Source organism: Sebastes fasciatus, chromosome 1 (assembly GCF_043250625.1).
Source record: "Sebastes fasciatus isolate fSebFas1 chromosome 1, fSebFas1.pri, whole genome shotgun sequence".
Classification (NCBI taxonomy): domain Eukaryota; kingdom Metazoa; phylum Chordata; class Actinopteri; order Perciformes; family Sebastidae; genus Sebastes; species Sebastes fasciatus.
The window spans coordinates 21,676,600-21,702,379 of NC_133795.1; the positions used below are offsets into that span (position 1 = coordinate 21,676,600).

General features: G+C 40.6%; 4 protein-coding genes across 6 annotated transcripts in view; 2 read left to right on the forward strand and 2 right to left on the reverse strand.

The window, feature by feature from the left end:
- LOC141768833 (zinc-binding protein A33-like) overlaps positions 1-25,780 on the reverse strand; it is a 275,021-nt gene that overhangs the window by 147,244 nt on the left and 101,997 nt on the right. The window lies entirely within an intron of this gene.
- On the reverse strand, positions 165-14,743 carry map1lc3a (microtubule-associated protein 1 light chain 3 alpha). Of its 2 annotated transcripts, none has more exons than XM_074637338.1 (4): positions 14,633-14,743; positions 6,637-6,692; positions 5,977-6,083; positions 165-3,203 (listed from the first exon to the last, which is right to left on the reverse strand). In XM_074637338.1, exons 1-4 carry the CDS (start codon positions 14,655-14,657, stop codon positions 3,041-3,043), a joined length of 351 nt encoding a protein of 116 aa, XP_074493439.1. In that variant the 5' UTR covers positions 14,658-14,743; the 3' UTR covers positions 165-3,040. The 2 variants fall into 2 exon arrangements, with proteins under 2 accessions (XP_074493439.1, XP_074493432.1); XM_074637331.1 differs by lacking the exon at positions 14,633-14,743 and adding an exon at positions 11,371-11,563.
- Positions 14,875-17,152, forward strand: LOC141768814 (nuclear factor 7, brain-like). Its single transcript, XM_074637209.1, has 2 exons — positions 14,875-15,035; positions 15,145-17,152. The coding sequence occupies exon 2, from the start codon at positions 15,162-15,164 to the stop codon at positions 16,548-16,550; it is 1,389 nt and encodes a 462-aa protein (XP_074493310.1). The 5' UTR covers positions 14,875-15,035; positions 15,145-15,161; the 3' UTR covers positions 16,551-17,152.
- LOC141768452 (nuclear factor 7, brain-like) lies at positions 21,028-24,086 on the forward strand. Its single transcript, XM_074636766.1, has 2 exons — positions 21,028-21,971; positions 22,081-24,086. Exon 2 carries the CDS (start codon positions 22,098-22,100, stop codon positions 23,484-23,486), a length of 1,389 nt encoding a protein of 462 aa, XP_074492867.1. The 5' UTR covers positions 21,028-21,971; positions 22,081-22,097; the 3' UTR covers positions 23,487-24,086.

Consider the following 25,780-nt stretch of genomic DNA (forward strand, 5'->3'; position numbering starts at 1 on the left):
CTCTGAATACTTCCCCCACCCCATCATACCTCCTGCACTAGCGTTTGCTGGTCTTATAGTGTCATCTACTGGTAAAGCAGGAAACATGCATACACACAGAATGATCCCATGACAAGTCTACCTGTACCTGCCTCATCATCAGCGCAAAACAGACCAAAGAAAACTATTTTAAAGGCAACTTTTTTTTATTTATTGGCAAATGCTTTGAATAAGGTTGTAGCAATGCATCTACAGTATATACACCCCTCCAAATAGTGACAATGTCAGAAAGCCTAAAGAAAAACACACTTTGTAATACAGCTCGATTATATGATCGTTTATACGCACACTTTTTTTTTTTCAAACACACACTTATTTTCAGTTTTTGGTTTGGGAAACATCTAAAAAAGACTTTTTTCTAAATTAAACAATACAATTATATCTATTGCGTAAAATCAATATACATTTATAAAAAAACAAAAAAAAACATGCAAGGTTTGTAGTGCATCACAACCTTTTTTATCTTTAAAGTCTTATTAAACAAAGGCAGACAGACGGACGTACAGATAGAGAGCAGCAGCAGCAGCGCTCTGGAGAAGAGGAGCAGATACAAAAAAAAGAACTGATAATTGTTATATAGATACAGTAATTCCTAAAAAAATTCTATGCCAACTCTTTTTTTATATTTGTATTAATTTATGTGCAAAAGAAGCTCATTCATTTCTGACATTAAATACATTTTATTATGTCTGATGCTCGAGTCTATGCTACCGTGACACGCGTGGCGTTCTAACAAGCTGTGTGGCGCGAGGCCAGGAGGAGACGCCGACCTCACGGTGGAGAAATGATAGCGAAGCAGGAGCAGGGCCTTGATTCACCTCAGCTTTACCGGGATTAAATTACTTGCTGGCCTCCGCTACTGCCAAGCACAGGCTGCGTCAGCTCTGCTCAATGTACAAACTGCGCTGGAAATAAAAATCACAGTGTGTCAAACCTAAACATCCTGTCCTCTTATCATCCCCATGTAAATGCCTGTGACCCGTTGTTTGCCTGTGTGGAGACAGTGTCTCCTCCTGTGCTGCTAAACTGAACCAACAGTGTCAGTTTCAAGCTAGATAGTTGTTTGTGTCCTAATAACTTTCATGTAATACATTTGTGTTGTTGTTTTTTTAATGTGACTCTTAAAGGTGCAGTGTGTACTGGCATCCATCGGTGAGATGACTACCCCTCCGCTCACTCCTCCCTTTCCCAGTGTGTCAAAGAATGACGGTGGCCTTTATGCCTAGTTCACACTACACGACTTCAGCCCGGATTTTCTGCTCTTTTTAGAGCTCCCCGACAAAAGCCTGCTAAATGTGTGGACCTGTCGGGGACAGACAAAGAGTCCCGATTACAAGACAGCAAGTTGTGTAGCGTGAACAGTACTGAGATCTGACCACTTTGTAAGTCGTGTAGCGTGAACCTGGCTTCAGGTAACGTAAAAATCGTGAAAGGCTCTCTCTAGAGTCAGAGTTTGGTTTGCCCGTTCTGGGCTACCGTAGGAACATGGTGGACTCTGTAAAGAGGACCCGCTCCCTATGTAGATATGAAGGGCTCAATCTAAGCTAACGAAAACACGATTCTAAATTTCAGGTGATTATACACAAAACATAATTATGAATATTTTTTTTTCCATTTCTGCTAATAACTCCTACACACTTGGCCCTTTAAGAAACCAAGCATGAAAAGCAAGCATTTCACTTTACGACTGTTGGAACAGAGTGCATCTCTCGTGTCTCCGTGGTCTAAAATCTACTGGATAGGCCTTTTTAATTGGGCTTCACCCGACTGGTTGTTCATGACGTTAAATGTATGTGTGGTTAAGTGTCGGGGGAGCCTTGTGCAGGACGACAGGTGAGTAGTGATACTACAGGTGCGTTGTGCTTACGGGGGTCTGTTAATTGCGGCTGTTAACATGCTGTTGACCTGCCTGACAGGATGTAGCAGCGTGTGGTTAGTGATGCTAACTTCCCTTCTGTGACTGAGCGGTTTGTTGCTATACAGGGAGGGAGTGGAGCAGTGTTGTGTTCATAGTGTCGGGGGCCTACGAGGGCGCGAGGGGATAAATATTGCACATGTAAAATTTCCGAGTATTGCAGTCATTTTTTTAGCCTGATTGTCAGCTACTCTGTAGCCAGTGGCGAGTTGGCAAGTTGAGCTTCAGGCTGACGGTAAATGTATGATTAAAACAAACTCCGAACTAGCTACGTAACACAAACATAAACTACAGCTAATATCTAAAAACAAAAGACAATAATTAAAAAAAACTAAATGTGAGTTAAAAAAGTTAAAAATCACGACCAATCTATCTTCTAGCTTGTACTACTTCTGTTGCAATGATGAGAATATAGACCGACGCAGCAGCAGATCACTGGTTGTGAACCTAACTGTGCTGCGTATGAGTTTTAAACTCTAAGCAGTATCAGTGACTTCATCTGTCGAGCCTCAGATTACATCCTGAACTCTGACTGGCTTGCAAGCGACTGACTGGTTTCAAGTTTAGCTTGTCTAATACACACACAGTATGTGTGCCGTTTTAGTCTATTTTACTCGCCGATTTCAAACTCCAAAGTCGTTGTTTGGTTTGTCCCACCTTTTTCAAAATAAAGAGTCTGTGTGGGACCAAAAGAACAAGAGAGAAAATCAAACTAGAAACACTCGGAGCTATCACAGGTATGATTCTAACTGTGAGGGCGTGGAAGACACACAGGATGTCCTCTGGCTTTTTGTAGCTAGTGTTGTACTGACCGATATGAAGAGGGTGCTCGACTACGACAGAGCGAGAGAGGAACAAGGGGTGTCTGTCACACCTACACTGGCTGACGGGGTGCTGCTACGTGGGCCTGCGATGCAACAAAGTGGAGAGGATCATGGAGTTTGGTGGTTTCTGGTCGGACACCATATGCCTCTCTTTTTCCCCCGTCTTGCGTCTCTACCCCCCCCCCCCCCCTACCCTCTCCCCGTCCTCCCAGCACCTGAAGATGCCCCGCTCTCCCTCCCCTCTCCCTCCCCTTCACCCTCCCTAGCAGCCGAAGGTCTCCTGCGAGGCGTAGACCATGTAGAGGAAGCCGTCCTCGTCTCTCTCCTGCTCGTAGATCTCAGAGATGGGGGTGGACACTGACACCATGCTGTGCTGGTTGACCAGCAGGAAGAAGGCCTGCGTGGGGTTCAGCTGCAGCCGACGCCTGAAGGAGGGATGGGGGGGGTAGGGGGGGTGAGGGGTAATAAGAGAAAAAGGAAAAGATTAGTTGATGAGGTATTATTGCTTCACATGCTTTTTGTATCACTAGTTAGTGCTTCCACTTCTCTAAAGCTGAGCATACACTGTACAATTTTAGAAATGTTGTTGTGTAATTCCTATTCCTACTGTACGAGTAGATCGTTTGCGATGTAAAGACAAAGCTCACCATTTATGTGCTCACACTGTACGTGTAAAATACATTAAAAAAACACGGCCCATGTGCCTGTTGACAGTTGTCAATAAAGATTTGTTTGAAAGCTCAGAGGCAGGTTAAGTTTGTTTACTAGCAGAGGTCTGGATACGGGTCACAATGTTAACAAGGCAGAAACATGCTGCCTTGATCATGTGTGCCATCCTGTCTGCTGAAACGTCTAAAAAAAAAAAAGAGGCGCCGGCGTATATGGACTCGCAGGTGGCTCGAAAGACGTGGACAGTATGGCTTGTCCATTTTGCAGAGAGAATTGGAGGTAAAGTAGTTACGTTTTACTATATCTATTGTACATTGTTATCGTGATAGCTACACTCTGATTACTGTAAAAAGAGGAGAAAAAAGGCACTGATGGGGAATCGGCTCGTGGCTCTGCTTCAACTGTGCGTGAGTTTGTGGACAGTCAACGAAAATAATCGGACAGGTCAGAAATTCATACGACTGTCCGACAGCCGGTCGGCAGGAGTTGTGTTTTGCTGTAGTGAAGAAGAAACAAGTTAATTTGATTTCTGGGTTAATAAATGATGGTATCCGATTGGTGCATAGACTGGCATACTCGCCGATACCCGATCCCAAATTTTGGGCAGTATCAGACGCATTTACATTACTGGTATCGGTATCGAAACAAATCTACTTGTTCAGCTAAAAGAAATACAGCTGTACTCTTTATGCTTTCTATGTATTTTTGGATTAAGGTCTGAATTGTGCCTTCCTGTTTCTCTGCTTTTTCTTCCACCGTTTCATGTTTTTTTGAGGATGCAATCCTAACTACCAACTTCACTCATATCTGCACTGGACAATGTTTCTGTGTAAACAACATAAACCCAGTTGTATCAGTGGAAATCAGTCTAGTTGATGTTTCATCTCTCTTATTTCTGTGGTATCATTCGGTGTAAAGAACCACAGACTGACTGAATGTGGTCATTTTGTGTCCAGTTTTCAGATGTTTGAGTTTGTCAGAAGGATTGTCTGGGGGTGCTTTCCAATCTGCTAATTACGCTTTCTCCCTTCCTCGCTCTTCCGGCCCGTGTCCTGGAAATCGATGGAGGTCCAGCGTTATTGAGGATGTGTGAATCCCAGACGGCAGCCCCCCTTTAAACACGAATCATTTTATTGATTGGTAAGCTGATCTGATGGGACAGTAAAAGGAGCGGTCGGGCTGCTGTGGAGAGCTTTACTGTAATATTAGTTGTTACATGATTTGTAATACTGCTGTCAAAGTTAACGCGGAGGCTGTAGCGGGTTTTAAAGCTGGAGTGAAGATACTGGCATCATATGAAACTAGAAAAACTGAGCAAAAATAAGGAATCCATTGGTATCAACCATGTCATACTAGCTTGTCGGGAAGGAGGCTAAATAACTCTCCAAACTTGTGCTACATTTTGGCGAAGAAAAACTTGTCATTTTCAAAGGGGGGAAAAAAATGGGTTCTATGGGTACCCACGAGTCTCCCCTTTACAGACATGCCCACTTTATGATAATCACATGCAGTTTGGGGGCAAGTCATAGTCAAGTCAGCACACTGACACACTGACAGCTGTTGTTGACTGTTGGGCTGCATTTTGCCATGTTATGATTTGAGCATATTTTAATGCTAAATGCAGTACCTGTGATGGTTTCTGGATAATATTCTCACTGTATTCTGTTGTTGTTATTATTATTGATTTCCAAATATAAATATATACATACATTTGCATTAAGCAGCATATTCTTTGTTGATTAGAGTATTATATTCTTGACAAATCTCCCTTTTAAGGTACATTTTGAACAGAAAATAAATGTTTATTAATTAACTAAGATTAACTATGGAAAATCATGCGATTAATCGCAATTTAATATTTTAATCGATTGACAGCCCTGGTAAAAATGACTAAACTACTGTATTACTGTAAACTAATGCACCATTTTTGGGTTAATGCTCTTTGGTCCTAACCTTTCTCAGCTCTAGTAAGAGATCCACAACATGCCGCCCATTTGTGCACGCATTGCGATTAGATGTCAAATTGACTTTTTTTTATGGCTGATTTACATCATCAAAATAACTCCCTTTTATATTTCAGCTTCATCAGCATTTAAGACAGATAATGATCAACGATCCCGTCAACCTCCACAGATATATTATGGTATACTGCAGGACAGTAAAATCTTAATTTACTGCCCTATTATTCTATGGCTGGATGTAAAATGATTTTCACCCCTTTGGTTTTGAAGCCAAGTTGAGGACTGTAAACAAGCCGGTCAACTGCGGCCTCAGCAAGCTGCCAAATACACACAAATACTTCACCTTACTCTGATGGTATGTAAAACACTACCAGCTCCAAATATACACGCACATACCAAACATACACGTCAATGAACTTAACCTACACTGGTATCCAATTCAGCAACCTATAATGACCTGCAGAGTGTGTGTGTGTTAATGCTGGTGCAGTGTCCTCATACAGTAGGTATGAGCTCTAAGACTTGTGTGTGTGTGTGTGTGTGTGTGTGTGTGTGTGTGTTTGTTTACCTGATGATCTTGACCAGCTCGCTCATGTTGACGTGGTCAGGTACCAGAAACTTGGTCTTGTCCAAAACGGGCAACTGCTTCTCTCCCTTATATCTCTCAATGATCACCTGCAGCGGCCACAAAACACAACATACTGTAAGTCAGGCTGTCGTCCACACGCTGCGGTATTTGCTGAAGTAGTTTTATAGATTGTGATCGGAGACATGCGTGGCAACAGAGACATGCGTGGCAATATGTTATGCTATCTGTGAAACTGTTTAAATGACTTCACATATACTGTAAGTGGCAGAAGTAGCTGAGAAAATATTTTGTTTATTATTTATTATTACAAGCCGGTCAACATTGGGCTAATGTATCATCAAACTGATAATCTGATCTAGCACTAGCTCACACTGGAGACTAAAACGTTTTGTCAAACGATTCATTGACTTAACTTTTATGTAGCTCTCTACTTCTCCCTCACACTCACACACTCTATCTTGTGTTTCCTGCACTTCAGTAAGCACAGGTACATCACAATCAAAAGGCTAGACAAGAGCATATGTAAATGTACTGTACATGCCAGTGCACACAGAAACCTTAATATGGATCACCGGTGTCTGCACTATTAGAACGCAATGATATGTGATGTGTTGAAATCAGATTTGAACAGCAGCTTACGGGGATCTTGTTGGGGTGCTGATCACGGATCTGCTGGACCTCTTTGCACCGGTCAGCTGTGGGCAACAAAAGACAGAATTCATAAAACAACAAGCTTTACTTTAAAAGAGACTTTCAACTGATACAAAGCTGTGATTCCCTCGCTAATACTAACAGTCTGGTTCTCTGTGATGTATTCATACCCAGAGAAAACACTCCACTAAAGCAAACTGTATCTCTATTTTGGGAGAGAGAACAAACAAGTACGGATGCATAATTAAGGACCTCTGTTTAAGACAAATTTGTAAAATCATGTCACTATTTGTAGTCCTTTAATCAAATTTATTCCAATTTATTCAAAGCACATTTACAACAGTAAATGTAACAGATGGGTAGAGCAACAGAGAAAGCAAGTTAAGTAGTCTGAATAGTCCATGACAGAAACTAGGGCTGGGCGTTATTGAGGTATTTGGTAAAAATATATTGTGATATTTCATTTTCTCCATATCAATATTGCGACGATATTATAGGGTTGACTATTGGTGCTTTCACAAAATATTCACACAATGAGATGATAAATAATCATCAGTAAAGTAGATATAATGACTAAGTGGGTAAAGGCAAATGATAGAACAGCTAGAACAGTCTGGTAATTTCAGAAAATCAAATCACTTAAATGTAATGCAGCCTTTAAACAACCATAGTAATAACGTTAAGTAGACAGAACATAAAAAGCATAACGCAATGCGAGGGTACAGTGGAGCATCCGGACAGTGTCCAGCATGCACATACTAGAGTTATCTTGCAGTTCATCTTCAAAAAAGGCAAGCATTTGTGTGCATTTAGGATTTAATGACTTAACAATTAGCTTTGGAAACTTTTCCCCCCTTCACTGTTTTTACAAAAAACATTTAACCAGGGATGCTGGTCACTAAATTACTTTAATACATTATTTTCATACAGGAAAGGACTTCCAAGTTAATGAAGTTAACTTGAATAACTTCATAAATGACTTCATACAAACTGCAAATTCTCATACACCTTTCTCTGCTTTTATTCTGTTAGTCAGGCAATGACCCTCATCAAGACCAGTTAGCTTAACTGTCGGTTATGTTTCATTTGCAGCTCAGTGGGCAAAGGACATGAGTCAGTGGTTTGAGAAACAGTGCATTGGAGTAAGAGCCGAAATATAGATTGTGTCCGAAATTCCATACTAACATGCTATTTAGTACGCTTAAACAGTATGTGAGATATGTTAGTATGTCCGAAACCTTAGTATGAAACTAGTATTAGAAAATTGCATACTATTTCCGTTGAAATATTACAGTATACAACGCTGGACACTACGGCGGCATATATATCACACAATGCAATGCGGTAGTGACGAAAATGTTCAAAACGGACGTTGACGGACAGCTCTGTAACATCAATAACGCTTCAATTTAGTATAAGATTTCACTTTGCTAGGCATACTATATATATTTCAAATGAATTCAGAATTTGATTCTCACAAACCGTCGTTTTGGTCACATGAGGTTGGCACGGGTTACCATGGTTACACGTTAACCAACCTACAAGGAATCTCGCAGGAAGTGACGACGTAACTTCCTGCTCAGTACGTCCGAAAAGATACATACTATTTTTTATACAAACCAAAGTATGTTGAATGATAATACACATATTGAGTATGTAGTGCATAGTAGCCATAGTGCCACTCTTTCTATTAATTGAATCTAGAATCGTTTTGAATCAAATCGAGACACCAAGAATCGGAATCAAATCATGAGATTGACAGAGATTTGAACTCCCACTTTACAATAACCACATCTTGTGTCTTTTCCCTTGTTATAACTAAATTGTTCATATTATTTTACTTTCTTGGTTGCAGTGATGCAAAACATGCTTTGTACATTGTTACAATTTATTGGTCTTGATTCTTTCTGTGTGCGGACTCAATCTACATATTTCACCACTTTGCATATCATTTGTGTGTGATTATTGCCTTTTATTCCAACAGCTTCTCTCTCTTTCGTTTTTCAATGATTTTACCGCCTCACTAATTTTACAACACACACTGCGCTCTGTGAGAATAGCCCTGTTTCAGGAAAGCGGCAGCTATTTTTTAAACACTGGCAGGGGTCAAAGCTCAGACGGCATTGTGGAGCTACAGTAAAGTGTGAATGGTTCCTTTGTTTTAGGTCTAGGGATGTTTTTCTTCCCCAGCTAAGGGAAGGGTCGGTGCTAAGTGTTAGAATATAAATGTATTTATCAAAAGATACTGTGGGATTGGGCAAGATCAAATTCGAAAGTTATCACAAATGAGATAATCCAACATTACTGTCTTGTTTGAGATATATAATTCCCTTCCCTGGCTTTGCATCAAAATAGTGAAGTCCAACCTGTTTCTTGAGTATCTGCCTCTTTGAATAAAAGATAGATATATAAATATATTTTCAGGTCTGGCTTTATTATTCCTAGGGTTGGGACGATACACCTATCTCCCAATTCGATACTATCGTGATACTTGGGTGCCAATTCGTTACGTATTGCGATTCTACAAGTATTGCGATTGCAATTTTTGTTAACTTTTTAAACACTAGACCATGGGAAAAAGTTGAATCATACACTTCTAGGGACTTTTACTTTGGAAAATGTCTAAATTGATATGGTAAAATTGTTTGATTTTCAGCATGTATGTAGTCAGAGATTTCCTAAAGTCAAATATATCAGTCATTGTTAGGAATTATTTACTAAATTTTTTCCAGCAACACAAAAATCCCTCACAAATTAATGGTATTTTCATTTTAATTTATAATGTCTTATACTTCTGGTGAATATAATACAATCAGTCTTATTTCCATATATGTATTTTGTATATACAGTTCCCTTTGTTAACACCTTATTTTGAAAACCGGATGTAGTCACATGTGTCTACTTCCGCTAACTTCACCAAGTCCGTCTGCACAAATGGGAGACGGCACATAAAAAAGAGGCTCAAACCAAAGAATGCATCACTTCCTGTGAGGCAGTGATGAGCTATCAGATATTTCATTCCATCCATCAACAGGAGAGAACGGAAGCAAATAAGAGTACTTTCGCTAACGTCGCCAAGTCCATCACTAGCTCTCCCGTCAGCTCCGTTGTCTTTATACATCCGTGGTCAGCTCCATCTGGGCCGTTTGAATGCATTTAACATCAATGTCAGTATATGGGTGCTCTACAGTTGTAGCGTCGGCCCATTTAACCACAGAGATGAGAGTGACGGCTGGCTTGACCGCACGTTACGCAATACGATAACGTTTCCTGTCCATGACAGAGTTAGCATGCAGCTTTAGCCATGATGTCTAGCGCTGCTTTTCCTGGCAATGTGTGAAACCCAAAGTGTTTCCATACTTTACTGTATGTGTAGTGTTTACCTCTTTGGATTTAAAATGTGAGGATGCAGGTCGCATCCCTGCGGACCCTCCGCCGTTTTCTACTTTCTCGTTTCAGCTCATCGCGGTTTGTTTTGAAGGATACGAAACGGATATGACGTCACGTTACTCAGACTACAACAATAGAAGCGGTAACTTCCTTCTACCTCCGCATAGACTCAAATTAAGCAAATATACCGATTCTGGTATTAAAAAATATATTTCAAAATTGTAAAAAATCGATAGATGAATCAATTTTTTCCACCAACCCCTCATTATTCCTGCTATCACAGAGGGAATAATATAAATTGAGCCAATACCTAGACAGGAAATTGCATCATCCTTTACTGTGTCCTATAGTTTGTAACACACAGTATATTACACTTTGTTGGTGTGGTATCACTATAAGCAGGAAAATACTTCTATGTACCTAACTACTAATCAAACTAAATACTCCAACTAGTTAACTTGACATCTGGTCAAGGTGTTTTTATTGTTATGCAATACCATAGTAATGGGTGTCAGTGTGACACAGACAGTACCAGAAGACAAACAGCAGTGAACAAACATCATAACAACAGGTTAACAGATCCAGTACAAGACCAGCTAGTCACTATTATGAAACATTATCTCTGGTTTCTTTACGGTGACAACTTCATAAGGAGGTTATAAACAAAGTCTAGTGGTATGTTTATGTCTCCACTGTGACACAGTTGCTTATCCCACATTTCTCTGTACAGTATAACAAGATTATGCAATGGCCAGAGTCTGGGCTCCTCCCTTCACCAGCATAGGGGGCTGTCGTTTTGGCATCAAATTACAACATAAATCACTGAACACGTGTACTGGGATAATGTGTCAGCACAAGTTGTTTTCCCTTTGAGCAAACACTTACATGTTTACTGCTGGTATAGCCCAGCTAGTAGCTTATATAGTTGTGTGTGACGACAAAGCTGGTTAATGGCAGGCCTTAGTAGCTTCAAGGCTTGGCAAGCTAATATGACAGTGACCCAGATGGCTTTTTTTTTTTTAACATTAGCAGAAGAGATCACCAACAGGAACAAACAATACTGGCATTTTAGTTAGATTTGTTATTTTTTAACTCTCTGATTAGCAATATTCTCTAAACTTGACTACCATGAGCTTCTGTGTCTGTGTTGTTAACAATCTGAGAGATAAAGGATGAGTTTTAAACAGCTGTGAAACACTAGACTAACACAACATACAAGTAAACACCATGTAGCTGACTAACACTTGTCAACAGATAGCTAGGAGGCTAGCAGGCCGGCTAACTAACTGCTGCTGTTGCTAGACAACAACAGCGCCTTGGTGGGTTTCTTACCAAATGTCCTCCTTTGTTTGAAGGGTCTGTCGGACGGCATCTCTGTCAGAGTTATTACACCGTTATAACCTAAATGAATGTGCGATACAACTGCTCGGTCACTAAACGAAGCTGGGAGGATCCCGGTTGAGTGTCTCCGGTCGTCTCTCCGGTCTCAGTCTGAAAACAGCTCCGTCCGGACAAACAAAGCAAGCAAACCAAGGCACTGACGTCATCCGCTGCATTTAAAGGGGACGTGCACCAATTAAATCCAGAGATTCCTCTGTATTACACTTTTATTTATTAACACTATATAACTACATTTATACAAGTTTTTTTTTTTTTTTTTTACCATTGAAGCCAATACTTTTTTTTAAAATATTTAAAATATTTTAATTCTCATACAGTACAGTAAGGTATTTAAAGGGACTGTTTGTAAGAATTAGAAATGCTTGTTAACAGCGACACCTGTGGCCGTTAAGTCAACGAAAGTCAGCGTGGGGCTCGCGCTTGTGCTCGCTCTACAGTGAGGCGACACACGTCAGCTAATAATAATAATAATAATACATTTTATTTGGTGGCGCCTTTCTGGACACCCAAGGACACCTTACAAGAATTAATTAAAACATAGACAGATAAAACAATATAAAAACAACAGGACATGACGGAGACATATTTGTACAGACACATAGGATGGGTGATGATGAGTGCTAGAGAGAGTATGCCAGTTTAAACCACAATATCACTATATTTCACCTGCTTGGCAGTAATGTTAGCTGACCAGATGAAGGTCTCTCCATGAATCAATGCTGATCCTAGTGTTGGCTTTTCCTGCTTCAGCGTCGGTGCCAGGGCTCTGAAGCAGCGGGGCTCCATTCATGCAAGCTTTTACCATTGAAGCAAATACTTTTTTATATTTTTTATATTTTAATTCTCATACAGTACAGTAAGATATATTGTGCAATATCATTTTCCACTTGTGCAATTTTATTAAAGGGACTGTTTGTAAGAATCAGAACTGCTTGTTAACAGCGACACCTGTGGCCGTTAAGTCAACGAAAGTCAGCGGCAGGCTCGCGCTTGTGCTCGCTCTACATAGACATGAACGAGCATCGCTCAAAACAGTGAGGCGACGCACGTCAGCTAAAACCACAATATCACTCTATATTTCACCTGCTTGGCAGTAATGTTAGCTGACCAGACGAAGGTCTCTCCATGAATCGCTGCTGATCATAGTGTTGGATTTTCCGACCGCAGCCGGAGGGGGACACCGGCACCCGGTCAGAGATTATAACGTTTCTCGCTGTGGAGCCCCATCACTTCACAAGACACGGAAAACCTCTGTTGGTCTGGAGGAGCTGCAGCATTTATTGTGTCTGCAGTTATTTCTGCACATTCACTAGATATTTTCAGAGCTACTAACTCTTCTGCAGTGTGTAGTGTGCGCGCATAAACGTGAGGTGGAGCGAGAACGAGCGCGCTGTGTGAGTGAAGGCAAGCAGGCAGAGGAGCAGAGACTCCAGCCTCGGAGACCAAAGCTACGGTCTCCCCCGCGTACTACGACCGCCGCCAACACTGTATTGCAAGACGTACTTCTCTAGATAGAACTTTGAGGTTTTGGTGCTTCTGTGTAGTTTGTGTTGGAGTCTGATGGTACGTGTCCACAGGGAGTCTGAACAGCGTAGCCTCACGCGAGCGCGCATGGGAAACCGACCCGGTAGATTTATACGTGTAAAAAGTTACAAACAGTCCCTTTAACACTATATAACTTCATTCATGCAAGTTTTTACCATTGAAGCCAATACTTTTTTATATTTTTAAAATTTTGATTCTCATACAGTACAGTAAGGTATATTGTGCAATATCATTTTCCACTTTTGCAATTTTGTTAATAGTCTGTTTATTGTCAATACTGTATATACTGCTCCTATTTTTATACTTCCTTCTATTTAAATGGTTCATATTTTGTGACACTTTGTTTAGCTCTTTCTTTACTGTGTTAGCTGATGCTTCTTGTTTTTTGCACTATCCCCTTTGCTGCTGTGCACTGCACATTTCCCCACTGTGGGACTAATAAAGGAATATCTTATCTTATCTTAGTTAGTAACGTTAGTCCTGGTTGAGACTGAGAGGACCAGCTGATCAGATGTTTCGCTAGTCAGCTGGCTAAATTATGGATCAACGAATGAACGTATTGACGTTCGCTATCGCATTCAAGCTCTACGACGCTCCACATCAGTTCACGTTGTTCATGTAAACGTTCATGTAAAAACACAAACTCATACGGGCGAGGAATGTTACGTTCGCAAATCAGCAGCTAAAGCAAGTTTCAGTTCCACTGTGTAACTGGTAAACTAGACATGCTTGTTAGCATATAAATAGATCATAAGATCGTGGTGTTTCTGCAACTTCAGCATAAAGGATTGGGATGTTTATTGGAACTTACACAACAATATCTTCCGTGTTACCGAAAGGTCACGGTTCCGCTCACCGGAGCGGCTCCGTCTGTCTGTCTGTTTTGGTCCACACGTCTGAGGCACGGTAACCCTCAGTGTTGATTGGCTAGTGCTCATGGCGTGTAACCAATCAGATAGTGCTGTGGGGGGGACATTGAGCCAGACTGCACAGTGGAGAGCACAATATTATCGGCAATAATATCGGCAAAATATTGAATATCGGCCAGGACAATAATCGGTCGATCCCTAATACATATATATATATATATATACAGTATATACACAGGTATAAATATACAACACTTTATAATCAAATGAACATGTCTACCATTTTCTAGACTAGACAAGGGTATATATGATCCTAAATACAATATACAATATTTACTTTAAGTTGATAACGTCTGTATGACAATAAAGTAGAATGACTTAAATGTCTCTCTTAGTTGGAGCAGTTTCAGAGTAAATGTTTGTAACGGTAGTCACATGGAACTTACATTGGAGCATGTTCCATGACGGACAAAAAACAGCGTTGCACTAAGTCAGTAAGAGCAGCTGGTTAAGTCGTCATCCATGTAGACTTGCTATTGGAGGGTTTTATAACCCACTTCCACTCCCTGCTAATTGGTTTGGGGTGGCATTTAATATGGCGGACCCTCCACCTGAACGAAGTGGAAGTGATTAAGGAGAGGGTATAGGGGTTTGGAATTGGGCCTAAGTTAACTTGTTAACTTCATTAAGGGGTGCCATGAATATAAGAAAGGGGGACTATGGAACATTTTAGGAATATTTTTTTCTCTACCTTCGATTAAACCGAATAATCAACTCACCATGGATCCAGAACTGTAGATCCATCCTTCTGATTCAGGAGATGACCTGTTTGGAAGCGATTCTTCTCATAAACATAAATGTTGCAACAGCCTGCTGCACACTATCAGTCTACATGTCCTGCAATGAATCAGGACTTTAGATGAGACACACCTCTGTGTGCAGCAACATTCAGCAGAGGAAGTGTGACTAAAGCTCCACCCTCACCAGACTCACCTCATACAAACCCGGAAACAGTTTGTTATTCTTCCTCACTAAAGAGAGTCACACAGACTGAAAACCAGACGATCAGATTCACCTTCAGAACAAACTAACAACTTCATCTGAGTGAGTTCATCTACAGGAGAGAAAAGTGGAAAACTACAACACTGCTGCTTCAACCTGCTGACGCTCCACACACTGAAGGTGAGTTTGACTAAAAACACAACTCAAAGTGAAAGTAAATGTCAGTGAAGCTAGTAGAGGAGGGAGGGGAGCCATGACTGACTGAACTTTCTGTCTGCTGTGTTTTCAGCTTCACACAGAGACTAAATGGCTTCCAGATCAGAGGAGGATCTCTGCTGTCCGGTCTGTCATGACGTCTTTAGAGATCCTGTTGTCCTGTCATGTAGCCACAGCTTCTGTAAAGACTGTCTGAAGAACTGGTGGAGAGAGAAAGTAACACGCGAATGTCCAATTTGTAAGAGAAGATCTTCAAGGGTTGAACCACCTTGTAACCTGGCCTTAAAGAACCTGTGTGAGGCCTTCTTACTGGAGAGAGATCAGAGAGCTTCAGAGGCTCTCTGCAGTCTGCACTCTGAGAAACTCAAACTCTTCTGTCTGGACCATCAGCAGCCAGTGTGTCTCGTCTGCAGAGATTCAGAAAAACACACCAACCACAGATTCAGACCCATCGATGAAGCTGCACGACAACACAAGAAGGAACTTCAGGAAACTCTGGAGCCCTTAAAGGAGAAGTTAAAGGTTTTTGAACAAGTTAAAGTGAAGTCTGATCAAACAGCAGAACACATGAAGGTCCAGGCCCGAAGCACAGAGAGGAAGATTAAGAAGCAGTTTAAGAAGCTTCACCAGTTTCTAGAAGAGGAAGAGGAGGCCAGGATCTCTGCTCTGAGGGAGGAAGAGGAGCAGAAGAGCCAGATGATGAAGGAGAAGATGGAGGCTCTGAGCAGAGAGATAGCAGCTCTTTCAGACACCGTCAGAGCCACAGATGAGGAGCTGAGAGCTGAAGACGTCTCATTCCTGCACAACTACAAGGCTGCAGTGGAAAGAGTCCAGCAGCGCCCCCTGCTGGAGGATCCACAGCTGCTCTCAGGAGCTCTGATAGACGAGGCCAAACACCTGGGCAACCTGACCTTCAACATCTGGAACAAGATGAAGGAGATGGTCTCCTACACTCCTCTGATTCTGGATCCAAACACTGCTCATCCAGTACTCATCCTGTCTGAAGATCTGACCAGTGTGAGAGAAGGAGAGGAACAGCAGCTTCCTGATAATCCAGAGAGGTTTGATGAATACATCTCTGTCCTGGGCTCTGAGGGCTTTAACTCTGGGACTCACAGCTGGGATGTCGAGGTTGGAGACAGTACATTCTGGTTACTGGGTGTGTTACCAGAGTCTGACCAGAGGAAGGGACTCATGCAGTCTGGATTATGGAGAATATTTTTCTGTGGAGGTGAATACTCAGCACATTCACCATCAGCTCCATCCACTTATCTCAGAGTCCAGAAGAAGCTCCAGAGGATCAGAGTGAATCTGGACTGGAACAGAGGAAAGCTGTCGTTCTCTGATCCTGATACTAACACACACATACACACCTTCACACACACTTTCACTGAGAAGCTGTTTCCATTCATTGGCACTATGGATAAACTGAATATATTACCACTGAAGGTCTGTGTGACAGTGGAACAGAGCAGTTAAAGATAAAGAGCATGATCATAGTTATATTAATGATGTTTATTTCTTAAGGGGAAAACTCTCTGAATTTAAGCTGCACCTGTCCTCCTGCTGACTCATTATTCCAAAGATATGTTTATTTTTGTTTCAGGTATTGTTTTATTATGTTTTTCTTTTCTTTTTATTATTTAGTTTAACAATCTGCTTTTTGTTTCTGTTGTCGACCTTTATTAAATTACATTACATTCATTTAGCTGACACTTTTATCCAAAGTGACTTACAATAAGTGCATTCAACCATATGGATACAACCCAAAAATTGCAATAATTATACAAGTACATAATCTTAATTAAATATGCTAAACTGCTTCAAGTGCTACATTTAGAAACAATAAGAGATAAAGAAAGAGGGTTCTGTTTTTGTAAAATAATTCCACTCAGTATCTCTGATCTTTCTGTTTGGTTCGTTTACACTTTTCTTTTTTTATCGATACTGTGTCATTTTACTGTAAATTGTTGTTCATTTTGATTATTTTGACTTGTGTGTGTGGAGCCATGAAGACCAGCAAAGACTTTGTAGAAGTTGATGAGATCCAAATAAAGAAAAAAGAATCAGTTTATCAATAACTGCATGTTTGAGCAGCCAATCATTGTTCACCAACAAACTTTATTTTAAATTGTAGTCCAGATTATTCCAGATTTTTTCAAAACATTAAAATCAATGTTTAATTACATGAAATGTTAACAATTTATACAATATATGTAATCATCCAAAAATATATGTACAATTCTCTATTTGATGCAACAATCAGTTCAGGTGACATTTTCCAAACATAAGAAAGCCGGAGGAGCAGCAGCCCGCATGGACAAAACCACATATAGACTTTTCTTGATGAATTTTATTTAGAAGAGATATTTTTAGACATGTTTTTACTGTTGATATACTCATTTCTAGTTCACTTTAACACGATTCGTTCTCAATGAGAACTCTTAACGCAGTGAGACACAAAGAGGACAGGATGGGATGACCAGGTAGGTGGGTGGTTGAGGCGTGGCCCTGCTCCCAAACCAAAGGCCCAGTTCCAATCTGGACCCTACACCCTCCGGATCTCCGTTTGTAGTCACACTCACAGCTAAATGAAGCACCTTCTTTAAGGTGGAGGATATAAATGCAGTGGCAAGCTTTGGGACTAACTTCCCTCTCTAAAGCAAGGAAATAAAAAAATATATATCAGAATCAGAAATACTTTATTGATCCCCGGGGCGAGATTGAGATATGTTTTAATCCCATTCTAGATACATACAGTATATAGTATAACAAGAGTACAAATAATGATGAAAAATAGGGTCTATCATTAGGTGTGTAACAATGCAAGAATAGTATAAATAAATATGAATGTTAGTTTAAATGTATGTATAAATAAATGCAGTGTTAATACCAGAGTAAACCAGATTACTGAATCATTGCACTAAATTATTGTACTGTTAAATCAGTATTACACAGTTGAAGATATAAGAAATTATGGGGTTAAAAATAATAAATATATGTTGCATATATATACTGTATATATATATATATATATATATATATATATACATATTAGGGATCGACCGATATGTTTGTTTTAAGACTGATCCCGATTATTAGTAATCAAGGAGACCGATAACTGATATTTTGAACCGATATACATTTGCAGTAAAAATTTAAATCTTGGTGTCAAAAATGGGAATAACACAAAACTTCATTGAAATACATTAAAGCACATGTTTAATTAAAGGTCACCTATTATGCAAAATGCACTTTTCCATGTCTTTTAAACATCAATATCTGTCCCCAGTGTGTCTACAGGCCACCATAGTATCATAAAAGACCTTACTCTCTCTTTTTCTCCTGCTCCGTTTGTCCGGAAATGGGTGTAGAAAATCACTTCGCTTTTTTCCCTTCTCTTCTGACGTCATTAGAGAAATGCAAGCCATGTAAGGGTTTCCTGGTCGAACCAGAGAGAACCTTCAGTAGCTGACCCCGCCCCACAGCGCGTCACTGTCTCTCCTCCTCAACCGAACTTGAGCAAAGTAGCTCCTGTTAGTCTGCAAGAACCAACAGAACAGGCTTAATGTACTCCCATCATCTAAATATAACATGTTCTTTCACAAAGGCTTTATGTAATTACACTGTTTAAACAGCTGACATTTATATATTATATATATTTGATGTCATGCATGTAGAAGTATACAGGTAGTAAATAGTGACTTGTAAGCAACACAACACATTTCTGTTTCACTGTCAAACTTTATTTGAGTAGAAAGATGACAATATTAATTATTCACAGCATTTGTAATCATCTCACCTGTTAGTTAGTTATGATGACATGTACAGGAGAAAGTCTTTCAGCTCCGGTACACTACGGTAAACTAAGCTCCGGTGGTCTGTAGTCATGGTAACACAGAGACAGCTCCTACTGTAAATAATATCATTACTCTGATCTTCCATACATTTATCAGGTGTTGTTTCACATCTTCTATTTTCCACCCTGATGGTCGCTGTGGTTACACACCGTCTCATAGCGGTAGCATGTAGCTAACCCCTAACGGGTTAGCTCTGTATCTCCCATCTGCTCTCAGCCGTCTGCTCTCAGCCATCTGCTCTCAGCTGTCTGCTCTCAGCTATCTGCTCTCAGCTATCTGCTCTCAGCTATCTGCTCTCAGCTGTCTGCTCACAGCTGTCTGCTCTCAGCTGTCTGCTCTCAGCTGGGATGATTCTGTCGGTCATTTCTCACAGATGGACCTGTGAAGACAAACGTAAAACAGAGTGTATGTTTACGGTTTACAGAGTTGATGCAGAAGGTAAACACTGAGCTAACTAACAGAGATATAAATAGCATTATTTACCTGAGAGAAACCGTCAGGAGAACCTGGAGTCTGGACCGCAGATGTTCATCATCTGTCGCCGATTTCTGATCAGATTCCTCCGGTAACGTGCGCTGGGTGAAGTTTCTGGTTTATAAACTTAAAAGTAGTTTATTTTACTCTTCTGCTTCTCCCTCCCTGCTCTCAGACCGTGAGCGTTGTGTTGTTGAGGACGTTTGATTGACAGAAAACGCTGACCAATCAGAGCAGAGTGGGAGGAGACAGGCTGTAAATCAGGGGTTTTCAGACAGAGGCTGAATTAGGCTCTGAGGCAGGCAGACTCAGGCTGCAGTATGAGAAGAATAAAGGGTTTTTTGAACATTGCAGCATGTAAAAATGTTCTAGTGCAACATTAAAATACATCTATTAACCTGGAAATGAGCATAATATGACACCTTTAAAAGAGAACTTTTCAACATTATCTTAAAACAAAAAGTGCAGGGAGGTCCCAGCTTCTTATAAAGTTAACTGAACATTTAAATAAATAAATAAACAATATCTCTCTGAAGTTTTATAAAGTGTAAAAATAAATAAAACTAGCAAAACTTAAATTTGTGCTGAAGTTTGAGTCTCAATTCAGCAGCAGCAGACTGTGGTGCAGAAAGCAGAGTTGCTCAGCCTGTTCTCCAGTGAGACGGCTTCTGTTCCTCAAATAAACTGGAATACTTCATGACCAATGATTACTAGAACTGGATATGTCCAATAGCAATAGAAGTGACTATTCAACTCTATGCAGTGTCTGTATGGATTAACACAGGCCTTATATTCAGTTCCATTACATTACATTTAACTGGGCCTCTCTAACAGCAAGATGTGACAGGTACTGGTTTCTGTCTATTTATAAAGCCCTTAACTTGCCATCATATATCACATTACATATTACTGATATTATAAAACAACTGTCAAAAGTCAGAGCTGCTTCAGGACAGACTCAGTAACATTAGTTAGTTCATTCTCACTGTGCAATATCATTTTCCACTTGTTCAATTTTGTTAATAGTCTGTTTATTGTCAATACTGTATATACTGCTCCTATTTTGATACTTCTATTTAAATGGTTCATATTTTGTTACACTTTGTTTAGCTCTTTTTTTAATTGGTTAGCTGATGCTTCTTGTTTTTTGCACTATCCCCTTTGCTGCTGTGCACTGCAAACTGTGGGACTAATAAATGAATATCTTATCTTATCTTATCTTAGTTAGTAACGTTAGTCCTGGTTGAGACTGAGAGGACCAGCTGATCAGATGTTTTGCTAGTCAGCTGGCTAAATTCTGGATCAACTAATGAACGTATTGACGTTCACTATCGCATTCAAGCTCTACGACGCTCCACTTCAGCTCACGTTGTTCATGTAAACGTTCATGTAAAAACAACGACTCATACGGGCGAGTAATGTTACGTTCGCAAATCAGCAGCTAAAGCAAGTTTCAGTTCCACTGTGTAACTGGTAAACTAGACATGCTTGTTAGCATATAAATAGATCATAAGATCGTGGTATTTCTGCAACTTCAGCATAAAGGATTGGGATGTTTATTGGAACTTACACAACAATATCTTCCGTGTTACCGAAAGGTCACGGTTCCGCTCACCGGAGCGGCTCCATCTGTCTGTCTGTCTTGGTCTGCACGTCTGGGGCACGGTAACCCTCAGTGGTGATTGGCTAGTGCTCATGGCGTGTAACCAATCAGATAGTGCTGTGTGCGGGACATTGAGCCAGACTGCACAGTGGAGAGCGCTGACAGCAGGCTGACACAGAGAGGAGGCTGATCAGAGCCAAAGTAGCGCATTTATAAATTAATTTATTTTATCGGTTCTCAGTTAAAAAACAATGCCGATACCGATAATCGGCAAAATGCTGAATATCTGCCGATAATATCGGCCACGCCGATAATCGGTCGATCCCTAATACATATATATATATATATATATATATATATATATATGGCACTTAATATGGCGGACCCTCCACCTGAACGAAGTGGAAGTGGTTAAGGAGAGGGTGTAGGGGTTTGGAATTAGGCCTAAGTTATCTTGTTAACTTCATTAAGGGGTGCCATGAATATAAGAAAGGGGGACTATGGAACATTTTAGGAATATTTTTTTCTTTACCTTCGATTAAACCAAATAATCAACTCACCATGGATCCAGAACTGTAGATCCATCCTTCTGATTCAGGAGATGATCTGTTTGGAAGCGATTCTTCTCATTAACATAACTGTTGCAACAGCCTGCTGCACACTATTAGTCTACATATCCTGCAATGAATCAGGACTTTAGATGAGTCACACCTCTGTGTGCAGCAACATTCAGCAGAGGAGGTCTGACTAAAGCTCTACCCTCACCAGACTCACCCGAGACAAACCAGGAAACAGTTTGTTATTCTTCCTCACTAAAGAGAGTCACACAGACTGAAAACCAGACGATCAGATTCACCTTCAGAACAAACTAACAACTTCATCTGAGTGAGTTCATCTACAGGAGAGAAAAGTGGAAAACTACAACACTGCTGCTTCAACCTGCTGACGCTCCACACACTGAAGGTGAGTTTGACTAAAAACACGACTCAAAGTGAAAGTAAATGTCAGTGAAGCTAGTAGAGGAGGGAGGGGAGCCATGACTGACTGTACTTTCTGTCTGCTGTGTTTTCAGCTTCACTCAGAGACTAAATGGCTTCAAGATTAGAGGAGGATCTCTGCTGTCCGGTCTGTCATGACGTCTTTAGACATCCTGTTGTCCTGTCATGTAGCCACAGCTTCTGTAAAGACTGTCTGAAGAACTGGTGGAGAGAGAAACCAACACGCGAGTGTCCAATTTGTAAGAGAAGATCTTCAAAGTCAGAACCACCTTGTAACCTGGCCTTAAAGAACCTGTGTGAGGCCTTCTTACAGGAGAGAGATCAGAGAGCTTCAGAGGCTCTCTGCAGTCTGCACGCTGAGAAACTCAAACTCTTCTGTCTGGACCATCAGCAGCCAGTGTGTCTCGTCTGCAGAGATTCAGAAAAACACACCAACCACAGATTCAGACCCATCAATGAAGCTGCACGACAACACAAGAAGGAACTTCAGGAAACTCTGGAGCCCTTAAAGGAGAAGTTAAAGGTTTTTGAACAAGTTAAAGTGAAGTCTGATCAAACAGCAGAACACATGAAGGTCCAGGCCCGACGCACAGAGAGGAAGATTAAGGAGCAGTTTAAGAAGCTTCACCAGTTTCTAGAAGAGGAAGAGGAGGCCAGGATCTCTGCTCTGAGGGAGGAAGAGGAGCAGAAGAGTCAGATGATGAAGGAGAAGATGGAGGCTCTGAGCAGAGAGATAGCAGCTCTCTCAGACACACTCAGAGCCACAGAGGAGGAGCTGAGAGCTGAAGACGTCTCATTCCTGCACAACTACAAGGCTGCAGTGGAAAGAGTCCAGCAGCTCGCCCTGCTGGAGGATCCACAGCTGCTCTCAGGAGATCTGATAGATGAGGCCAAACACCTGGGCAACCTGACCTTCAACATCTGGAACAAGATGAAGGAGATGGTCTCCTACACTCCTCTGATTCTGGATCCAAACACTGCTCATCCATTACTCATCCTGTCTGAAGATCTGACCAGTGTGAGACGAGGAGAGAAACAGCAGCTTCCTGATAATCCAGAGAGGTTTGATAGAAACAGGTCTGTCCTGGGCTCTGAGGGCTTTAACTCTGGGATTCACAGCTGGGATGTCGAGGTTGGAGACAGTACATACTGGGTACTGGGTGTGTTAGCAGAGTCTGTCCAGAGGAAGGGATTCATACAGTCTGGATTATGGAGAATACGGTTCTGTGGAGGTAAATACTCAGCATGGTCACCACCAGCTCCACCCACTGATCTCAGTTTCCAGAAGAAGCTCCAGAGGATCAGAGTGAATCTGGACTGGAACAGAGGAAAGCTGTTGTTCTCTGATCTTGATACTAACACACACATACACACCTTCACACACACTTTCACTGAGAAGCTGTTTCCATTCATTGTCACTGATGATAAAGTGAATATATTACCACTGAAGGTCTGTGTGACAGTGGAACAGAGCAGTTAAAGATAAAGAGCATGATCATATTTATATTAATGATGTTTATTTCTTAAGGGGAAAACTCTCTGAATTTAAGCTGCACCTGTCCTCCTGCTGACTCATTATTCCAAAGATATGTTTATTTTTGTTTCAGGTATTGTTTTATTATGTTTTTATTTTCTTTTTATTATTTACTTTGACAATCTGCTTTTTGTTTCTGTGGTCGACCTTTATTACATTACATTACATTCATTTAGCTGACACATTTATCCAAAGTGACTTACAATAAGTGCATTCAACCATATGGATACAACCCAAAAATTGCAATAATTATGCGAGTACATCATCTTAATTAAATATGCTAAACTGCTTCAAGTGCTACATTTAGAAACAATGAGAGAAAGAAAGAGTGTTTTGTTTTTGTAAAATAATTTCACTCAGTATCTCTGATCTTTCTGTTTGGTTCGTTTGCACTTTTCTTTTTTTATCGACACTGTGTCATTTTACTGTAAATTGTTGTTCATTTTGATTATTTTGACTTGTGTGTGTGGAGCCATGAAGACCAGCAAAGACTTTGTAGAAGTTGATGAGATCCAAATAAAGAAAAAAAAATCAGTTTATCAATAACTGCATGTTTGAGCAGCCAATCATTGTTCACCAACAAACTTTATTTTAAATTGTAGTCCAGATTATTCCAGATTTTTTCAAAACATTAAAATCAATGTTTAATTACATGAAATGTTAACAATTTATACAATATATGTAATCATCCAAAAATATATGTACAATTCTCTATTTGATGCAACAACCAGTTCAGGTTGTAGGGACCTGCCATTTCTGGTGGCAGACACAGTGAACTGTCTCCCAGAATCCTGGAGGTATGCTCTCATTGGCCGTGAGCCAAGCTCACTTGTCATTGGCTACTTTAACAATTCACACCTAGGTGTGAAATTCACACAGAACAAAACCAGAGGAATTTCTTTGTTCCTCCTCTTTCCTTTTCACCTCCTCACCCAAGCTGACCAGCTGCTGGAGGTGAGCCACAGCTCTTTCTACTCTTCATCACAGCTCTCCAGACCAGAACTTGCAAAACAGTTCTGCTTCTGATCTATGGTCTGTTAGGAAACAGCCATAGCAACACGAGGAACCAAAAGGCAGACGACGCGAGTGCCTGCCTTTCACCAGCTAACTTCAAACTATCAAACCGCAAAGACGTTAGCACCAAACTAACTGCAAAAACGACCTCTTTGATTTGGAACCACAACTTCAACACATGGAATTACAAACCCTGTTTTTCCATGGGGTAACTTACTGGGCTTACCGTAGCATTAGCAATCGCACATGGCTGAGCAAGACTGTCCAACTTTGATTTCTAGAATGTACTTGTATTGATTTGGTTTAATGTTATTCATTGAGTTTGACTGTGTTGATTTATCTGTATTTGATATATGGGTAGGTGGCTTCGCCACATCTGATGTGTTTAGTTTATGCTTCACATACTATAGACCTATATCTAACCTTCCCTTTACCTCCAAAATACTCGAGAAAGTAGTTGCCAGTCAGCTGTGTGACTTTCTACAGAACAATCATTTATTCGAAGATTATCAGTCAGGATTTAGAGTGCACCATAGCACAGAGACAGCACTAGTGAAAATTACAAATGACCTTCTAATGGCATCGGACAAAGGACTTGTCTCTGTACTTGTCTTGCTAGATCTCAGTGCTGCTTTCGACACCATTGACCATGACATCCTATTACAAAGACTGGAACATTTAATTGGCATTAAAGGAACTGCACTAAGTTGGTTTAAGTCCTATTTATCAGATCGATCTCAGTTTGTACATATCAACGATGAGTCCTCCATGTACGCCAAAGTTAGTCACGGAGTTCCACAGGGTTCTGTACTTGGACCAATTCTATTTACCTTATATATGCTTCCCTTAGGCAATGTTATTAGAAAACACTCCATAAACTTTCATTGTTATGCAGATGATACTCAATTATATCTATCAATCAAGCCAGACGAAACAAACCAGTTAACTAAACTTCAAGCATGCCTTAAGGACATAAAAACCTGGATGACCTGCAATTTCCTGATGTTAAACTCAGACAAAACTGAAGTTATTGTACTAGGCCCTGAGCACCTCCGAAACAAATTATCTAATGATATAGTTACTTTAGATGGCATTGCCCTGGCCTCCAGCACCACCGTAAGGAATCTGGGAGTTGTCTTCGACCAGGATATGTCCTTTAACTCTCACATAAAACAAACCTCACGGACTGCCTTCTTTCATCTACGTAACATTGCGAAGATCAGGCA